At 36.5% G+C, this 18,317-nt stretch overlaps 1 protein-coding gene across 4 annotated transcripts in view; it reads right to left on the bottom strand.

Moving 5' to 3' along the window:
* The window catches only part of CDC14B (cell division cycle 14B), a 153,696-nt gene that overhangs the window by 87,188 nt on the left and 48,191 nt on the right, over positions 1-18,317 (bottom strand). For 2 of the 4 annotated variants that reach the window (XM_044001390.1, XM_044001478.1), the window contains exon 2: positions 11,831-11,856. The exons of the other annotated variants lie outside the window; for them this stretch is intronic. In XM_044001390.1, coding sequence (XP_043857325.1) covers positions 11,831-11,856 — 26 coding nt within the window. The remainder of the gene's footprint in view (positions 1-11,830; positions 11,857-18,317) is intronic. 4 annotated transcript variants of the gene reach the window in all.

Raw genomic sequence — 18,317 nt, 5'->3', positions numbered from 1 at the left:
AAATGTAGTTTTAAAGTTCTACTTTAATGAAAATACCAAAGAAAAATAGGCAAAAAAAATTAAATTTCAATTGATTCACTGAAATACAATTTTCAAAAAGTTAATTCGATACACATATTTGAATTTTTGTTTGTTTTGTAAACCACCCACAGAAAGTGTTTTTATTCGTAATATTAATTCTTGATGCTTTTTGGTATTTTTCAAGGATGTTCTGATGATTGCTTCCTTGATGCTTTTAAAGAGCAACGTCTTTCAGCACTCATTGCCAAATGATGAGAATGTCTATTAACGTTCATGGACAAGAAAACATTTTTCTGTTTATAAAGACTTTTTAGGGAGATTCAAACCTTGACTTCGGTTGAAAAAGTCCATTTGCACAGAGGATGATTAAGAATTCCAAATTTACTAATGAAGGTATAAGGTATAATGGGCACAGGGGCAGCTAGGTGGCACAGTGGATAGAGCATTGGCCCTGAAGTCAGGAGGATCTGAGTTCAAATATGGCCTCAGACACTTAACACTTTACTAGCTGTGTGACCCTGGGCAAGTCACTTAACCCCAATTGCCTCACAAACAAAACAAAACAAAAACAAAAATAAAAACAAAAAAGATATAATGGGCACATTAGATTTTAAATGTTACAAAGGGAAAAGAAAGAACTCATCAATAGACTTCCTAATAGTAGGAGCTTTGAAAATGCCATAGTACTTTACAAAAGACATATCTAGACATTTGTTACTAAATATAATTGAAAATTACCTTGATATGTTTGCCTTTACATACTGGCCCTATTTTCTTGAAAATCTATCAGTGTGGGGCAGCTAGGTGGCACCTAGGTGGCAGCTAGGTATATGTATATAAAAACTAACTCATTATTTTGCTCCTTAAACAAATTGATTCATTCACTTAAGTAACCTGCAACTTTAACATACATTGAAATCTGGCCATTGTTAGATGTACTAAATAATTATACTACATAGCATCTAAAGGGAAATTTTCACTTAACCCCAATTGCCTCACTAAAAAAAACCCCCAAAACCGAAAATCTATCAGTGGTCATAAATAGCAAAGCCCTCCCTGATATTGTCCTCCCAACCTATCTATGAGCAAACGAAAAGTACTTCCAAATTTTCCTAAGTCATTAAATGTTTACCACTTAAGTTCAATCTCTAATCCTGTGTACCATCTTTTGGGGGGAGGGGGAGTGAGGCAATTGGGGTTAAGTGACTTGCCCAAGGTCACACAGCTAGTAAGTGTTAAGTGTCTGAGGCCGGATTTGAACTCAGGTCCTCCTGAATCCAGGACCAGTCCTCTATCCACTATGCCACCTAGCTGCCCCTTCTGTGTACCATCTTAAAACCAAACAGAACAGTGCATAAGTCTTTAAATGTAATTTTTTAAAAGCATAAGTTTAGATGAAATGGGATAAAGAGACATATTTAATAGTACTGGAAGGAGCCTATAATTCAAAGTAGCATATCACCTGATTAGAAGGATACTGAAGAGAATCCACGAGAGGGACATTTTACAGAGAACATATGTTCACAGCTGGCCTAGAGAAAATGTATGTTTAACTTAAAATCCTGTGATATAAGAACTCTTCTCAAAATGTCAAACTTTAGGTTTCCATGGAACAGTTCTTAGCAATTAGTTTTCCTGGGTATTAGTGACTAGAGCAACCCAAGTTTTGGTATATCTCTCTAATATTTCAAGGTATCTCCGTCTTTGGGAATATGCCCCAAAATCCTATGATGCTAACAGTCACTGCTCCTATTCACTACTCTAAATGAAATTATGTCAAGGAAGCCCCACAGGAAAAATAACCCAAGGGCTCAGCTGAGTGACTTTAAAAAATACATATTTTATATGATATGGCTTTCAAGGTTTAAGATTTTAACAGAGAAAAAAGAAAAGAACAGAAAAGAAAAAAAAAGGAGAAAGAGCAAAGGAAGCAAACTGAAACCCACACCATATAAAGAAACACTTTACCTGAGCCTTTTTTGGGCTCACTTCACTTTACAGCAGGGCTTCCTTGGGGTAGGCTGTGACATCATGGAAGAATACATCCTGGGGCACCACCAAGGGAGCTGGAGCCAGCAGAACTTTGGGGAAACCTAAGAAAGAAAGAAAGTGGGATATTTGCTGAACACCCTTTATTAACTTAGATGGGGTTATTCAGCAAATGGAGCATACTGATTTTATTTACAGGTCATCATTATCAGAATGGATTCTCAGATCTGGACCATTTAGCTCACTGTGGGGGAGCTGAAGTATATGGGGCCAACCTGTCAATAATCTTGCATGAAACATTCAGTACTAATGATTAAAACATGTTTTCCCTTTCTCCAGAGGAAGAACCCTGACTCTGTTTTTTAAGTTACTGACTTTCATTCAAACCATGTTAAGAACTGGGAAGATGGGAAAGCTCTTAAGTTTATAATCCTTAAAGAGCTGGACATAGATGGACTATATATATTTATGATAGTTTTATAAGCATTTATTATATAGTCAGAATAATTTTAATTTTTTTTATTTACCAACACTGCGCCCTTTCCTTATATTTATATTTCAGGTCATTTTTATGGCGATAAAAGAGATATTTCATTCTTTTATGATAAGGTAAGGATATGTTATATTATTTTAAGCCATAAAACTATTTCCTTGAATCTAAAAAAAGTGGTTTTATTTTGAAAAGATCATAAATATAAAATATTCTTACATACTAATAAGTATGGCTTTGTTATGTTTGCTATTGTGTTAAAACCCAATTGAAATTCATCTAAATAATATACCTAGAATTATTAAGATTATCCATGTTAGAAATTTTTATCTTAGCCTAGACCTGCGAGTTCATCAGTGTGAAGAGCTCCCCCTGAGAAAACTTCCTATACAAATGCAGATCGCTAACAATCCAGCAACTCAGAATCTTAGAAAGTTGCTTAGGGATACTGAAAGGTTGAGACTTGCCCAGGGTCAAATAGCCAGTTTGTGTCAGCAAGGGAACCAGAATGTAAGTTATCCTGATTCCTAGGATTGATGGCTGTCAACTATGCTACGTGTAAAAAAAAATACATATACATACACACATAATTTTTTGTATGTCTATATATATGTATATAAAAACTAACTCATTATTTTGCTCCTTAAACAAATTGATTCATTCACTTAAGTAACCTGCAACTTTAACATACATTGAAATCTGGCCATTGTTAGATGTACTAAATAATTATACTACATAGCATCTAAAGGGAAATTTTCACTTAAACAAACATCAAAATTAAGTAAATATTAATAACTGCAAACTTCTGATTTAGTGAGCATGACAAGGCAGAGACTATCTTTTTGCTTGAGTTTATATTCCCAACACTTAGCACAGTACCTGGAACATAGTAAGCATTTAATAAATTATCTATCAATCTATCATCTATCTGTCTGTCTATCAGTCTGTCTGTCTATCAGTCTGTCTTCTAGCTAACATCTGATTACCATTCAATTAAGTACTATTAGCACCAGACAGGGATCTTCTGAATCTACTGAAAATATTTTAAATTACTTTTAAGTCAAAATTATTCTTGCAGAATTTCTACAAAAATAAAAGCAGGGGGCAGCTAGGTGGTGCAGTGGATAGAGCACCGGCCCTGGATTCAGGAGGACCTGGGTTCAAATACGGCCTCAGACACTTAACACTTACTAGCTGTGTGACCCTGGGCAAGTCACTTAACCCTCATTGTCTCACCAAAAAAAAAAAAAAAAGAATAAAAGCAAGCTTTATTTTTCTTGTTTACATGTGAAACCTTGGGCAACATTTAATTATACCTACAACAAGTCTGATATAGTAAGAAAGAAGGATGGCCTTGAGAGTCAGGAAATCCCACCTCAAGTTTAAATCCTACCTCAGGCACTTATTAGCTGTTTAAACCTGGACAATTCTACTTGTCTCAGTCTTAGGCTCCTCACCTATAAAATCTCAATAAGGTAGTACTTATCTCAGGGAATTATACAAACATATCAGCTATTTATACCTCAAGATTGTCAGGGAATGTGACTAATTTTTTTATTTCTTTCCTCTAGTGAAAATGAAGGAAAGTGATTAATCAATAAGCACTTACTTAAGTATGTGCCAGGCACTGTGCTAAGCACTAGAGATACAAATAAAAAGCAAAAATACTTTTGCCTTCATTAAGCTTATATTCCAATGGGGAATGGATGATTGGACATATTCAGGATATTAAGAGATACATGCAGAGAAGATGAAAGGTAGTCTTCGAAGGGAAGGCACTAAGAGCTGAGGGGCCCAAGAAAGTAAAAATACTTTATAACAATATTTTTGTGCCCTGAACAAAACAGAGGGAGAGAGACATGGAGTAGAAATTAAAAAGCATTATGTAGTGATAACTGGAAATGAAAAAGAGCAACCAAATGGGTATTTATAGAAAACCACACTTGAGTTTTTAGATGTATTATCAATCTCTTGTTCTCCTCTTCCAGACTCATACATTTGTCATGAGTGGCACAAACAGCTGTCACACACTACTTTGTAGTAACATATCTTGTATATGTGTGTGTATAAGCACATAAGTACACACACATATTTTATGTATACATACACATGTAGATATATATGTGTGTATACATGTGTATTGTTGTGTTTCTTGTGTGTATGCATATAAATACATATATACATACATATTACATATAAAAGATTACAAGCTCCTTGAGGCCCGGAATACATCTTTGTATCCCCCACCCCAAGACACCTAACAAATGTAACACAGCGCCTTCGGCATTTAATAAAGTATTTACCAAATTCATCAAATAGAATAGATTTTGTAGTATAAAAACCCAAAGTGTGATGTATTCATTTTTTTTTTTAGTGAGGCAATTGGGGTTAAGTGACTTGCCCAGGGTCACACATCTAGTTAAATGTTAAGTGTCTAAGGCCGGATTTGAACTCAGGTACTCCTGACTCCAGGGCCGGTGCTACATCCACTACGCCACCTAGCTGCCCCGATGTATTCATTTTAATGCTGTCCCTGCCAAGACCCAAGTCAATTGTGTTAGAAGCCCATGAACGGATAAGGCACCGGCCCTGGATTCAGGAGTACCTGAGTTCAAATCCAGCCTCCAACACTTAACACTTACTAGCTATGTGACCCTGGGCAAGTCACTTAACCCCAATTGCCTCACCAAAAAAAAAGAAAAGAAAAGAAAAGAAGCCCATAAACAGCACTTGTTCACTGAAATGGTTTCACTAAGTTAAAGTCAGTAACTCCTTCCAAGCTTTCTGACTAGGTTGTCTGGAACATGAGATAGAAGAAAGAACACTGGACTAGGATGCCGAGACCTTGGTTCAAAAGTCCCATCCTTGTCATTATTTGGTTGAAGTTGGACAAGCTATTAACTTTTTTTTTTTTAGTGAGGCTATTGGGGTTAAGTGACTTGCCCAAGGTCACACAGCTAGTAAGTGTTAAGTGTCTGAGGCCGGATTTGAACTCAGGTACTCCTGAATCCAGGGCCGGTGCTCTATCCACTGAGCCACCTAGCTGCCCCAAGCTATTAACTTTTTGAGTCTCAATTTCTCCATCTATCAGATGAGAGGACCAAGTTAGATTATCTGTTGTAAAGTCTCTTCTAAAATGCTATGATTCTATTTTGTGAAAATCCAAGTTAAAAACACATACACATGCACACCAAAAAAGGCTAAAAATCCACAATACTGTGTTGCTTTTTTGGCTTCAGCAGGATAGAGGTCTTTAGAATATTGTCTCAGAATCTGACCATCACCCTATTTCAAAAACAAAACCCAAACCAAACAGCCTGAAAACAAAATGAGCAAATATATTGATGCTTTGAAGCATCTCTATCCTTTAATATTCCTAGTCATATATTCAGTTGGGAGGAAGAAACTAGTTTTGGAATAAATTATGCATACACTCTATATTTGCCCACTGAAGCCCTCTCCCTATGCCTTTTCATGAGGTACAGGGACTGTAGATTCTCAGAATTGAGGCCAGTAAAACACCAGCTCTGGCAGGCCCAAAGCTGGAAAGGTTTGAGGTGTGGGTCTGGCAATCGACTACCATTCAAGCACTAGCCTCGCCAAGTTCAGAGAGGCTCATCACTAGAAATGTTGGCCAACAAATGATAAATTCTTTTTGTCTGTCTATGGCATCCCTTTAAAATATTGATTGTCATCAAGGGTTGCAACACACACACACACACACACACACACACACACACACTCTCACACACACCATTAAATGTCCCTTAAGTTATCAATGGTTCCATAAGTCTGATAAGACATGTTGGGAAAAGCATCAATCAAGTCATAAGATGTGTATTTTTTATCATTCCAGGAGTCACTTTTGCTCAGGAAGCAAAGCTCAAGTCTTCTCCATGAAGCTTTTCTAAATTGAGTACTCCTTTTTTTCTGAACTCCTCCTTAGTGCTATTAAGATATTCTACATGATTTAGTATTTAATTGCAGTCTTTTGTTTGCTAATTGTTTCATGTGTCACAGTCAACCTCACCCCCCTCCCACTAGAATGTAAATTCTTTGAGTTCAGGTGCCCATTTCTCAAACATCTTTTATTGTATCTAAGTAGGCACACATACTAGCTCAGAGCTGGGCACAATCAGCTCTCAATAGAGATTAATTGATTTTATACTTTATTAAGGCCTTCCCACATATGGTTTAAAGTAAAATAATAATACTTCAATAGGAATAAAAACCCGATTTAACTGTGTTTACTAAGAAATATTCAAGTGTGATTCTTACATCATGAGAGGAGCTAATATTGACATAGCACTTGAAGACTTGCAAAGCTTTTTACATATATTATCTCATTTGATCCTCACCCTATAAGTGCTACTATTACATCCATTTTATAGATGGGGAAACAGGAGACTGAGAAAAGTTAAGTAACTTGCCCAGCATCATCCAGCTAGTAAAATAGCTGAAGCAGGATTAGAATTTAGGCCTTCTTTACTCCAAATCCATCATTCTATCCACTGTGCCTTCTATGTATTAGTTTGGGCCATCCTTCGTTATTTTCATTATCATAAGAGTTATGATGGCAAAAGACTCTTTTTTTTTTTTTGGCGGGGCAATGAGGGTTAAGTGACTTGCCCAGGGTCACACAGCTAATAAGTGTAAGTGTCTGAGGCCGTATTTGAACTCAGGTCCTCCTGAATCCAGGCCCAGTGCTTTATCCACTGTGCCACCTAGCTTCCCCGTAAAAGACTCTTTCTTAAAAGAATTAAGTGTCCTTTATAATTTTTACTGTTCAGTCATTTTTTAATCATGTACAATTCTTTGCGACCCCATTTGGGGTTTTCTTGGCAAAGATACAGGAGTGGTTTGCCATTTCCTTCTCCAGCTCATTTTACAGATGAGGAAACCAAGGTAAGCTGGGTGAAGTGACTTGCCCAGGGTCACACAGCTAGGAAGTGTCTGAGGCCAGATTTGAACTTGGGAAGATGAGTCTTCCTGACTCCAAGCCCAGCATTCTCTCCACTGCACTACCCAGTTGCCTATGATCCTTGATAAGAGAAGTACAAATAAAATCTTGGTGAATAAATTTTCTATGACTGTAGTTATTCCCCAGTGATGAGCACATCTAGTCAATAACATTTGTATTGACTAGTAATGATTTCTAGAATTTTACAGAAACTATGTGTTAGGCACCATATCATAAATGAGGAAAGTGAGGCTTAGAGAGAGATTGTTCGTGGTCATATAGGCAGTGTCTGAGCCAAGAACTCAGAATTACAGAATGAATTGGAGCTCATCCAGTTCAACCCCATCATTTTACAGAAGAATTTAAGTTCCTTGAGGGCAGGAACTATATGACTTTTATCTTCCTATGCCCACAACTAGCACAGTGACTGCACCATAATAAGAGCTAAAGAAAAGGTTTTTGTTTTGTTTTTTTTCTTCATTGAAGTAACAAGTTTTTTTCAAAGAGGGAGTAATGAAGTCTTGGTCTACAGCTTCAAAGAAGCAATCTAAGAACAGCACTCTAGTAACATTTTTGAACACAAGCTGAAAAATGAACAGAAATTTAAAACCACAACTTGAATTTCATTCTACACTATGTCAAAGCTGTCTCCCAGTGACAGTTGTGAAAATATATGTAAAAATCAGGGTGCGTTTTCAGCTTGATTCAGAGGAAATTTAGATTCCAAAATAGAAAATGTCAATGTCCCCCACTACTTTCAGTTCATGAGACTTATATGCACTCAATAATTACTTTAACAAAAATGAATAAGGTCCCTTATTTTAACATTTTACCTCCTGAGATACTCTAAGAATCAGAATGAGATGTGTAATTAATAGAACTATAGACCCAATCTCGGTTTAACAGCTTTCATTCTATTTTCTGCTATAGAACTATTTATACACTTTTATGAAATGTTCCTTTTAGGCCTTTTATTTTAATGTAGAAAAATGCTCTGTGTAAAGATGAGGCAGCACCTAAGCATGTGTAGAATAATTATCATGGGGCTTTAGAAACTTGATTCACTCATTATTTGCATGAAGAATGCAGTGTTTCATCACAAAATTCTCCCAAATATACATTATTGAAATTTTTATAAAGAGGGTACACATCAGAGAGGTAGAATGATAGAATGGAAAAAAGCAATGAGCTCAGGGACAAGAGACCAGGGGTTCAATTCCCCACTTTGATACTGGGTAGCTATGTAACTGGGCAGTTAGATGGACAGTGCTGGGCCTGAGGTGAGGAAGACACTTTCCTGAGTGCAAAGCTAACATCTGATACTTCCTGGCTCTGTGACCCTGGGCAAGTCACTTAAGTCTGTTTGCCTCAGTTCTTCATCTGTAAAATAAGCTGGACAAGGAAATGACAAACCACTTCAGTATCTTTGCCAAGAAAACTCCCGATGGGGTCACATAGATTTAGACACAACTGAAAAGACTGAATAACAGCAACATACTGTATGACTCTGAAGATGGTGAAACCTAACTTGCCTGCTCTACAGGGTTGTTGTGACTAAAGTATTCTGTATACCTTAAAATAATATATAAATGTAAACTATTACTATCAGTAATAATATCTAGTTTAGGAGCTGGCTGCATTAATACAAGCCAGGAGAGAGAGAAGGGAAAAGGTTGAACTGGTCATTTGCATCCTCTGTATCCCTATTTCCCAGGTCTTAAAACAACTTTGTGTCCCACCATATTTACTGAGTGAATACCTGCATGTTTTAATGGTCTATTAAACATGCACCCTTCAAAATTTTCATAAATTCAAATTAATATAATAAACTATACAGGGAGGGGGGGCAGCTACATGATGCAGTAGATAAAGCTCTTGCCCTGGAGTCAAGAGGATCTGAGTTCAAGTCCAGCCTCAGACTCTTGAAGATTACTAGCTGTGTGACCCTGGGCAAGTCACTTAACCCTCATTGCCCTGCAAAAATAAATAAATAAATAAAAATTTTGAAAATAAAAAGTAAAATAAATAAACTATACAGGGTTGCAAGTCACTGACAAATTCCTAGAAGCTGGGGCTTTAGAGAGCTGGAAATTGCCATTCTTTTTTTTTTTCTTTTAATGAGGCAATTGGGTTTAAGTGACTTGCCCAGGGTCACACAGCTAGTAAGTGTTAAGTGTCTGAGGCCGGATTTGAACTCAGGTACTCCTGACTCCAGGGACAGTGCTCTATCTGCTGCGCCACCTAGCTGACCCTGGAAATTGCCATTCTTAAATTTTGAATTGGTAAAAATATTACAGTATCCAGCAAAGCACTGAGAGAATTCTAAATGAGCTGTTCTTTATGTAATAAGATGGTGCAAGGGATAGAGATCGCTGGGCCTGGGGTCAAAAAGATTCCAGTTCAGATATAGCCTCAGACCCTAACTCTAGCTGTGACCTTAGGCAAGTCACTTAACCTCAGTTTGCCTCAGTTTCTTCATCTGTAAAATGGGGATAATCATAATCCTACCTCACAAGGTTGTTGTGAGGATCATAACTATAAAGTGCTTAGCACAGTACCTGGCCCATAGTGTTACATAAATGTTAGCTAATATTATGCAAGAGGCAGAATGTTAGAAACCAAAGTTTTAGTGACATAAAACTGAGATTCATTCAATATAAAATTGTGACATACTATATAGTCAAAATTCATTTACACAATCTACTTTTTTCAACCCCTACACATGTGACAAAGACAGGGATGTCACAATTTTGAAGTGGACATTAAATAGCATGCTAGAAAATCACTGAAAATGGGTTCTATAAGATATGTGTTCCAAAGAATTTAAAGCATCATAGAAAAGATTAAATAAATAAAATGAAAAAGAAATATAAAGCATACTTTGGAGTACCATATACCTGACAATCGGGCCTTTTCTTTTGGTATTTGTCCTTAAATCAAATGCAACAAATATTAAAAGGAATCAAAATAATAATTAGATGTGAGTATGTGTATATACACACTCACATACCACACACAGAAATGCACACACACACACACACACACATGCACATACATACATACATACATAGGTCTGGACCTGTGATTTCCTTGGTGCAGGGAACACATGGTATTAAACTCCCTCCATTGATGCAGAGCAACTCCCAATTTGTATTTTCATACAGTTTTTTGCGGGGTGTGCTGAGAATTTAAGTGACTATGGTCACCTAGCTAGTATGTGTTAAGAGTCAGGATTTGAACTCATGTTTTCCAGACTTCAAGGCCAAACTTCTATCTATACACTCTACCTCTCATGTAAACACATATGTATTCTAACTCATGCAAATATTTAGATATGTATTAAATATATTTATGTGTGGATATGTGCACACATATACATAGATACATCTCATTTTGCTGAGGGAGAGAGTGAGATAGAGAGCACGCTGATCTCAAGTCAGAATGAGACAGCAGCTAGGTGGTGCAGTAGATAAAGCACCAGCCCTGGATTCAGGAGGACCTGAGTTCAAATCCAGTCTCAGACACTTGACACTAGCTATGTGACCCTGTAGCAAGTCACTTAACCCTCATTGCCCCACAAAAAAAAAGTCAGAATGACCTGGGTTCGAGTCTGCCTTCTAACACATATAGGTATGTGAGCATGGGCAAGTCACTTAAGTTAACTTGGCAACTCTCTTAAGTTGTAGAGCAACTACTAGTCTAGAAGTGGTTTCCAGCAGCAGAAGTCCCCAATACTTAGAAAATCACAGGTTCTGACCATAATATAAAGCTATAGATATATGTAAGGTACCCATGGATAAACTGTTACTCTTAATTTGAGGCTTGCACAGTTACATTTCATAGATTTTTTTTTCCTACTTAATGATACACAGTAAACTAAAAAGTAAGTCTAGTCATAAAACTAAGAACTATTTGGAAAAATAAAAGATGCCTAAAAACCATTAAGACCAGCTACTGTAACTAGATATCAAGATGTGTGTAGGAATTCCCTCCAAGCTTACTTTCAGCAAGACCTTTCAAAGAGGTGTTTCAAATTAAAAAAAAAAAATCCAACAATTTAACATGACATAATATGCCCCTCACCCTAATTTTGGCTTCCAGAATTGATTCAATAAGTTTATACTGTAGCACCCATCCTCACCGGTATCCATGCACTTATGAAACCAAGTTTTCATGTCAAAAGAAAAAAATCAAGACTACATCATCAACATGAAGAGAATATGTTTCTATAAGACTGAATTAACTCAGACTTAGTTTAGACAAACAAACAGGAAAGGGGAGATCCATGAATCACAACTGACAGCATGAACTTAAATTCTACAGTTGAAAATCATCAGAAAGAACTACAAGCAGAGTCAATGTCTGAATACCTGGTTGGAGCAGTATCCATGAAAAGCTATAGAAAAAACAAAAAGAGAAGAGGACTTAAGACATTCATATACACTAGAGAATTTAGATGTGATGATGATGCCACATAGTCTTAAAATACGCTTAAATAAAAAGGGTGAAATCAAATGTTACACTTTTTTTTCTCTTACAAAAAAAGGAGTAACCACAACTGCTTATACATTTTACAGTTTGGAAGGTGAACAAATGGCAGCAAATAGATACCCATGAATACTGGATAGGAACAGTGCTGCTAATTAGTAATTCAGAATAAAAGAAAAATTCAGAATAAAATTCAGTATTCATACCAATTAACCTCACTTTACTGATTCATCCATCTAGAAAGTGTCAATATTAACTAGTGCCTCTACTTACCCCATCAAGATTTAATGAAGCCATAGCAAATGGCAATCTTTAAGATGGTAAAAAGAAATATACATATACTTTTCAAAGCTAGTCATAAGCCCAATTCTTTATTTACTTATGGCCTGATACCAATTCCCTACAAGTAATTATGAACTTCTCTGTATTACATGACTAAATTTGGAAAGACCCTTTGATTAACAGTTTTCTTTCAAGTGGACTGTAATGCACAAATTGTTCATGTACATGGTATCAATTTTGCTGGCTAAAAATAATAGAGAGGCACTGTTGTGTAGTGGATAAAGAACCAGCCTTAGAACCAGTAAGACCTGGGTTTAAGTTCTGCTTCTGACGCACAGTAGCAGCATGGCCCTACACAAATCACTTAACTGCTCAGTGCTCTAAGCAAACATCTAAGACTGTAAGTTTAAGAGACGTTTTCACTGGTAGTGAATTTCTTCATTTGTGACGTCCTTATGCCAATGAAATCACAGGTCCTTTCCCTATTCCTAAACTACAACATATTATAATCCAGGATATTTTAAGTGTATGCATAAACCCTAATCGTAAGCCAGTACTTAAAGGCTGTATCATATCAGGAAAAAAATTGAATATATGTGTTATTTTAAGGACTTGCTAGCACCCTGGAGCACTTTATTTTATTTAACAAAGACTCATGAGATTATTGGCAATTTGATGTTATCTAAAACATAATCTTCAGCATTATGCAAACAACTTACACTGATACCAGAAATGAAATAGCATTTCTATTATCAAGAGTTTCTATTTTTCTCTTACAAGATAACTTTAGAGAAAAGCATATTATATTTTTTAAGTTCATAAAATTGTTTATCAAGAGATTGTCAAACCAACCTCAAGCACAAGACGGGATGAGAAGATGCATCTATGGCAGAAGCAGGAGACAGCAGTGATGGGATCTTAAGCATGTTTCTTCCAAAAGCAGAGCAGCTGAAGAATTCTTGACTTTACTGTTTATTTCATTCTTCAAAAGGTGGAGGATGCAATGTGGGAAACTGCTGATCTAGACTTATTAAAGCACTAAGGAAAAACTGCTTGCTGAAGTAGAAATGATGACAATCCCAGAAGAAAGTGGCAAGTCCATGACAAAGTAAAGCCCAGCATATGCTATGCCCCCTAGATTATAAGCGAGCAGATTTCAAGAAGTTCAGAGAAAGGATAAGTAGGACCTCTTGGCCTAAAATTCTGCAGAGGAAGTCTATCTGTACCAACAGAAATAAATTTAATGAAGAAGGGAGCTATCTGAAGATAATAATGTGGATGGGAACTGTACTAGTCAAGTAGAGGACCAAAAAATATATATATATACACATATACATACACATATACATATACACATACATATACATATACATATACATACATATATATATAATTATAGAATAGAAGAACAAGAAGCTGAAGATGAACAAGAATTTTTAAAAGATGTGAGGGGGCAGCTAGGTGGCCCAGTGGATAAAGCACTGGCCCTGGATTCAGGAGGAACTGAGTTCAAATCTGACCTCAGACACTTGACACTTACTAGCTGTGTGACTGTGGGCAAGTCACTTAACCCTCATTGCCCCACAAAAAACAACAACAAAGGAAGGAAGGAAGGAAGGAAGGAAGGAAGGAAGGAAGGAAGGAAGGAAGGAAGGAAGGAAGGAAGGAAGGAAGGAAGGAAGGAAGGAAGAAAGAAAGAAAGAAAGAAAGAAAGAAAGAAAGAAAGAAAGAAAGAAAGAAAGAAAGAAAGAAAGAAAGAAAGAAAGAAAGAAAGAAAGAAAGAAAGATGTGAGGAATACTCTAATGAGTAGAGACTGGTGACCCAGTAATTCAGGCCACTTTCTAAGATGATAAATTACAGGATAGCTGCAGATTTGCAAAGGGATGTTTTCCACTTTTAGAAGAATTTAAATATCACTTAATCTTCATTGCCCTGCAAAAAAAAGGAATCTAAATCTAAAATCACTGCTTTTTAGAGCAGTGAATAAGACAGTTGAGTGTCAGCAAGAAAAAATTGTGAAGATTTATCTTTTATTTTTTTTGACAGGGAGGGTGACTGATGAATCAGAGAACTCTTGTAAACCTAGTATAGTTGGATTTCAGCAAAGCATTTAACAAAGTCTCTCATTCAGTCCTTGTGGACAAGATAAAAAAAAAAGATGTGTGCTAGATAATCAATAGAATAGTCGGATAATAAATCAACAAGTATTCATTAACTTCTTATATGTCAGGCACCCTGTTAGCCACTTGGGATACAAGTGCAAATAATGAAACAATCCCTACTCATGAGGAGCTTACATACTATTGGTGAAGACAAAAAGTACACATAAAACTATATTTGACAGAAATACAAATTAATAAACACAAAAAGGTAAATCTAAGTTGGTTGGGAAGAAAGGTACATTAGTGGTTTCTTTAAGCAGAAAATGATGCTTGAAATGTGTGTTCAAGACAAGAGGGATTCTGTGAGGCAGAAGAGAGGAGGTGTGCCTTACAAGTACATGGGATGGCCGGGACAAATGGCCTAGAGGTAGAAGGTGAAGTGTCATGTGTGAACAGAGAGAAGGCCAGTTTAGCAGGATTAGAGTGCAGGAAGGCTAAAAAGATAGGTTGGTGCCAGGTTGTGGAGGGCTTTACAAGCCAAAGAGGGCAATAGAATAGAGGCAATAAGAAACCACTGGAGATTATTAACAGTAGTAGAGTCACACTCTCAGAACAGTGGAGTGCTGTGTATGATGTACTCTAGTGGTAACAGGCTTGGGACACAAAGACTAATCAGGAGATTATTTCAATAATCTAGGCAAGAGGTGATAAGGGCCTGAACCAAAGTAGTACTCACATGAGTGAAGAAGGGGTTAGATGTGAGAGATGCTGTGAAAGTAGAAATAGCAAGATTTGACAACTGACTGGAGTGAAAGAGAGGAAGGAGTCCAGCATAAAGCAGAGGTTAGGAATCTGGGAGGCTGTAAGGACAAGTGGTACCTTTCATAGAACCAGGAAAGTTTAAAAGAAAAGAGGGTGGGTTTTGTTGTTGTTTTTAAGGGGAGAAAGACAATGAATTGTGTTTTAGACATATTGAATTTAAAATGTGTAAATAAAATGAAGATTGATGGAATGACCACAGCCAATGAGGTCTCATTGATTAGTCAATTTCAACTTGAAAAGAATTCTCTAGTGGTGCACCCAGGGACAAGTCCACATCCTTGTGCTTTAAAAAAAATATATATCAGGAAAAAATTTTATAAAGGAATAGGTCATATGTGTATCAGATTTGCACAAAGCTGAGAGTAATACCTGACATTTTAAATGAGTCAGAATTTTTTTAAAAATACTGTCAGGCTAGAACAATGTACTAAATCTCATAAGATAAAATTTATGAGGGATTGTAAGATGGGAAGTTAGAAAGGATCTAACAAACCATCTAATACAACCTCCTTTTGGAACCTTTGGGTTCCAAACAATCAAGTATATGAGTATAAACTGGAAAAGGCATGGATGAACTATAATTCATACGAAAAAGATCTTCAGGTTGGAGTGGAAGGAAAGCACAACATGAGTTAGTAGGAAAGAGTAGAAAAGAAGCTAATGACATTAAGGTTCCACAAAGAAAAGGATCATGTCCAGGACATCTACACACTGCTCTCAACAGGCTACAATTGGAGTGTTGTACCCACATTTTTGGAAGCACATCAATCAAGTGGCATGAGTCCGGAGAAAGATGATCAGAGACTGGAGAGCATATCATATTAGAATCAGTTGTGGAAATTAGGGATTTTTTGTTTGTTTGTTGGGGGGGGTGTTTTGTGGGTCAATGAGGGTTAAGTGACTTGCCCAAGGTCACACAGCTAGTAAGTGTCAAGTGTCTGAGGCCGAATTTGAACTCAAGTCTTCCTGAATCCAAGGCTGGCACTTTATCCACTGCGACACCTAGCTTCCCCCAGGGATTTTTTACCTTGGGAAAAAGGCACATTTAGGGATGATATGATTTTTGTCTTCAAGGGCTATTCTGTATAGACCTAGATTAATGTTAGTCTTTTTCTGCTCGGCCCCAGGAGGAAAAGAGGAAGAGAGGGGGTATTAACAAGGCAAATGGGTAGAAGATCCAAAGAGGAAAAATTACAACTAATGTAAGGAAAAATTCCTTACAAAAACTGCCTATCAAAAATTGGCATGCCTCGGGACATAGTGGTTTTCCTACTACCTGAGGGCTAGATGATGACTTGTCAGTTGTATTTTAAAAGAGAATCTTGATCAAGGAAAGGTTGGACTAGATCATCTCTGATGTTTCTTGAAACCCTGAGATTCTGTTCAATCTCTTTCAAGAAACCTTTGAGGACTAAAGGAGAACTGAATTGTTACTTGTCCCTTGGTTCTACTTTATTTGAAAATGCAATTCTAATTATAATCTTCATTCTATATCACAAAAAAGGCCTGTACCACTGCATACATACATATTAATGTTTATTCAATGATCTGAGTATATGTAACTTTTTAGGTATTTGTTTCTATCAATGTCATGGGCTGTAGAACTATGAATTTCTTAAGTACTTGGGATTTATCAATTACATCTTTTCCTCTAGGGTATCCAGCATAACATGATGCATAAGGAATAAGTCATGTAATGAGGGCTTTTAAAAGAATTACAATCTTGACATATACTCTATCAACTCTTGATAAGGTTTGAGTTAAGAGACTGTGTACAAGTCAAAAGATGTAAAATTAGATGAGCTATTTAGGAGAAAACTCACCAAGTAGGGTATATAATTTTTTAAAAAGACCATCTCCTAAATGTTTCCTTAACCAGCATACATGACCAATTTTCTTTGGTAATTGCAGTACAAAATATAAAAATCGAGTCTTTGAATGGTTTCAATGTGTTATAAAATGTAGTAAATTAGTTATTTTCCTAATCATGGTAAAAAAAACGATTTCCTAGTGGCATTAAAAAGGAAAAGGGAAGGAAGCTGGGTCACACTGTCATTACTCACTACTACTCTTTCACACAGGTCCAGACCATAACAAAACAAAATAAATTTCCCTAACACAGACTCTCCTCCACTTCAGTTTACCTTATGTTACCTGTTTCTTTCTACTTGAAATGGCTTCTTTCCTTTCAGTTGAAGAATGACAGCATTTTATAACTAAAAGGGGCCATATAGACCCAGATCAAAAGTTACCTAAAAGAAAAAACCTACCTTGATTTAAAACACCACCTCAGTCACATGATCCATGTCAACTCAACATGCATATACACAGTCAATGCTAGGTTATATTCCATGGTTTTAGATTTTGCCAATTTAGTTGTTCCCTAACTGCTTCATGTAAATATACTTTTGTCTCCTCAAGTATAAGGTCCTCCTGGTGAGGATGCATGATTCTAATCTTTTAGACCCTGCTCCCTTTTGAATTCCATGCCAAATATCAAAGTGTTGCATAGGCCACAGTAATTTTTGTTAATGGCTTGATAAAGAATTTTTAAAAATTGTTCTCTTCTCTTTATGAAGGCTAATTTAGCAAAGAGTCCACGCTAAAGGCAGAACCTTTTCCCTGTTTTAGTCTTTTTTATCTATCCCTCTTTCCAATCCTGTGAAAAATCAATAAGGATGTTGAATTGGAAACAAACAGCAATAAAAATTCCTGAAGAAACTACAAAGTATATTGTAAAAAAAAAAAGATAAACTATGTGTCTGTGTAGTGGGCACACTATATTAATTGATTTTTTTTGTTTGTTTTTTTTAAGTGAAGTAATCGGGGTTAAGTGACTTGCCCAGGGTCACACAGCTAGTAAGTGTTAAGTGTCTGAGGCCAGATTTGAACTCAGGTACTCCTGACTCCAGGGCCGGTGCTCTATCCATTGCACCACCAAGCCCCAGTGTGTGAGTAAATTAACAACAAAAATTTTTCTTGACACATTTCTCTAAAGGTGGCATGGTAGAAGAGGTTTCTTAGAAGTTTCAAAAATTTGCAGAAAGGAGCTTTGAAATCTTTTGGAAAGAAATGAGAAACAAATCAAAATAAAGAAAGTAGATTGTAGTAAACTGCAGTTTTGAACCAGGTAGAAAGCATGAGTATCAATTCAAGCCATTT

Source organism: Dromiciops gliroides, chromosome 1 (genome assembly GCF_019393635.1).
Source record: "Dromiciops gliroides isolate mDroGli1 chromosome 1, mDroGli1.pri, whole genome shotgun sequence".
NCBI classification, from domain to species: Eukaryota; Metazoa; Chordata; class Mammalia; order Microbiotheria; family Microbiotheriidae; genus Dromiciops; species Dromiciops gliroides.
Note: the sequence above shows the minus strand (reverse complement) of the source record. Positions and strands in the feature narration are given on the sequence as shown.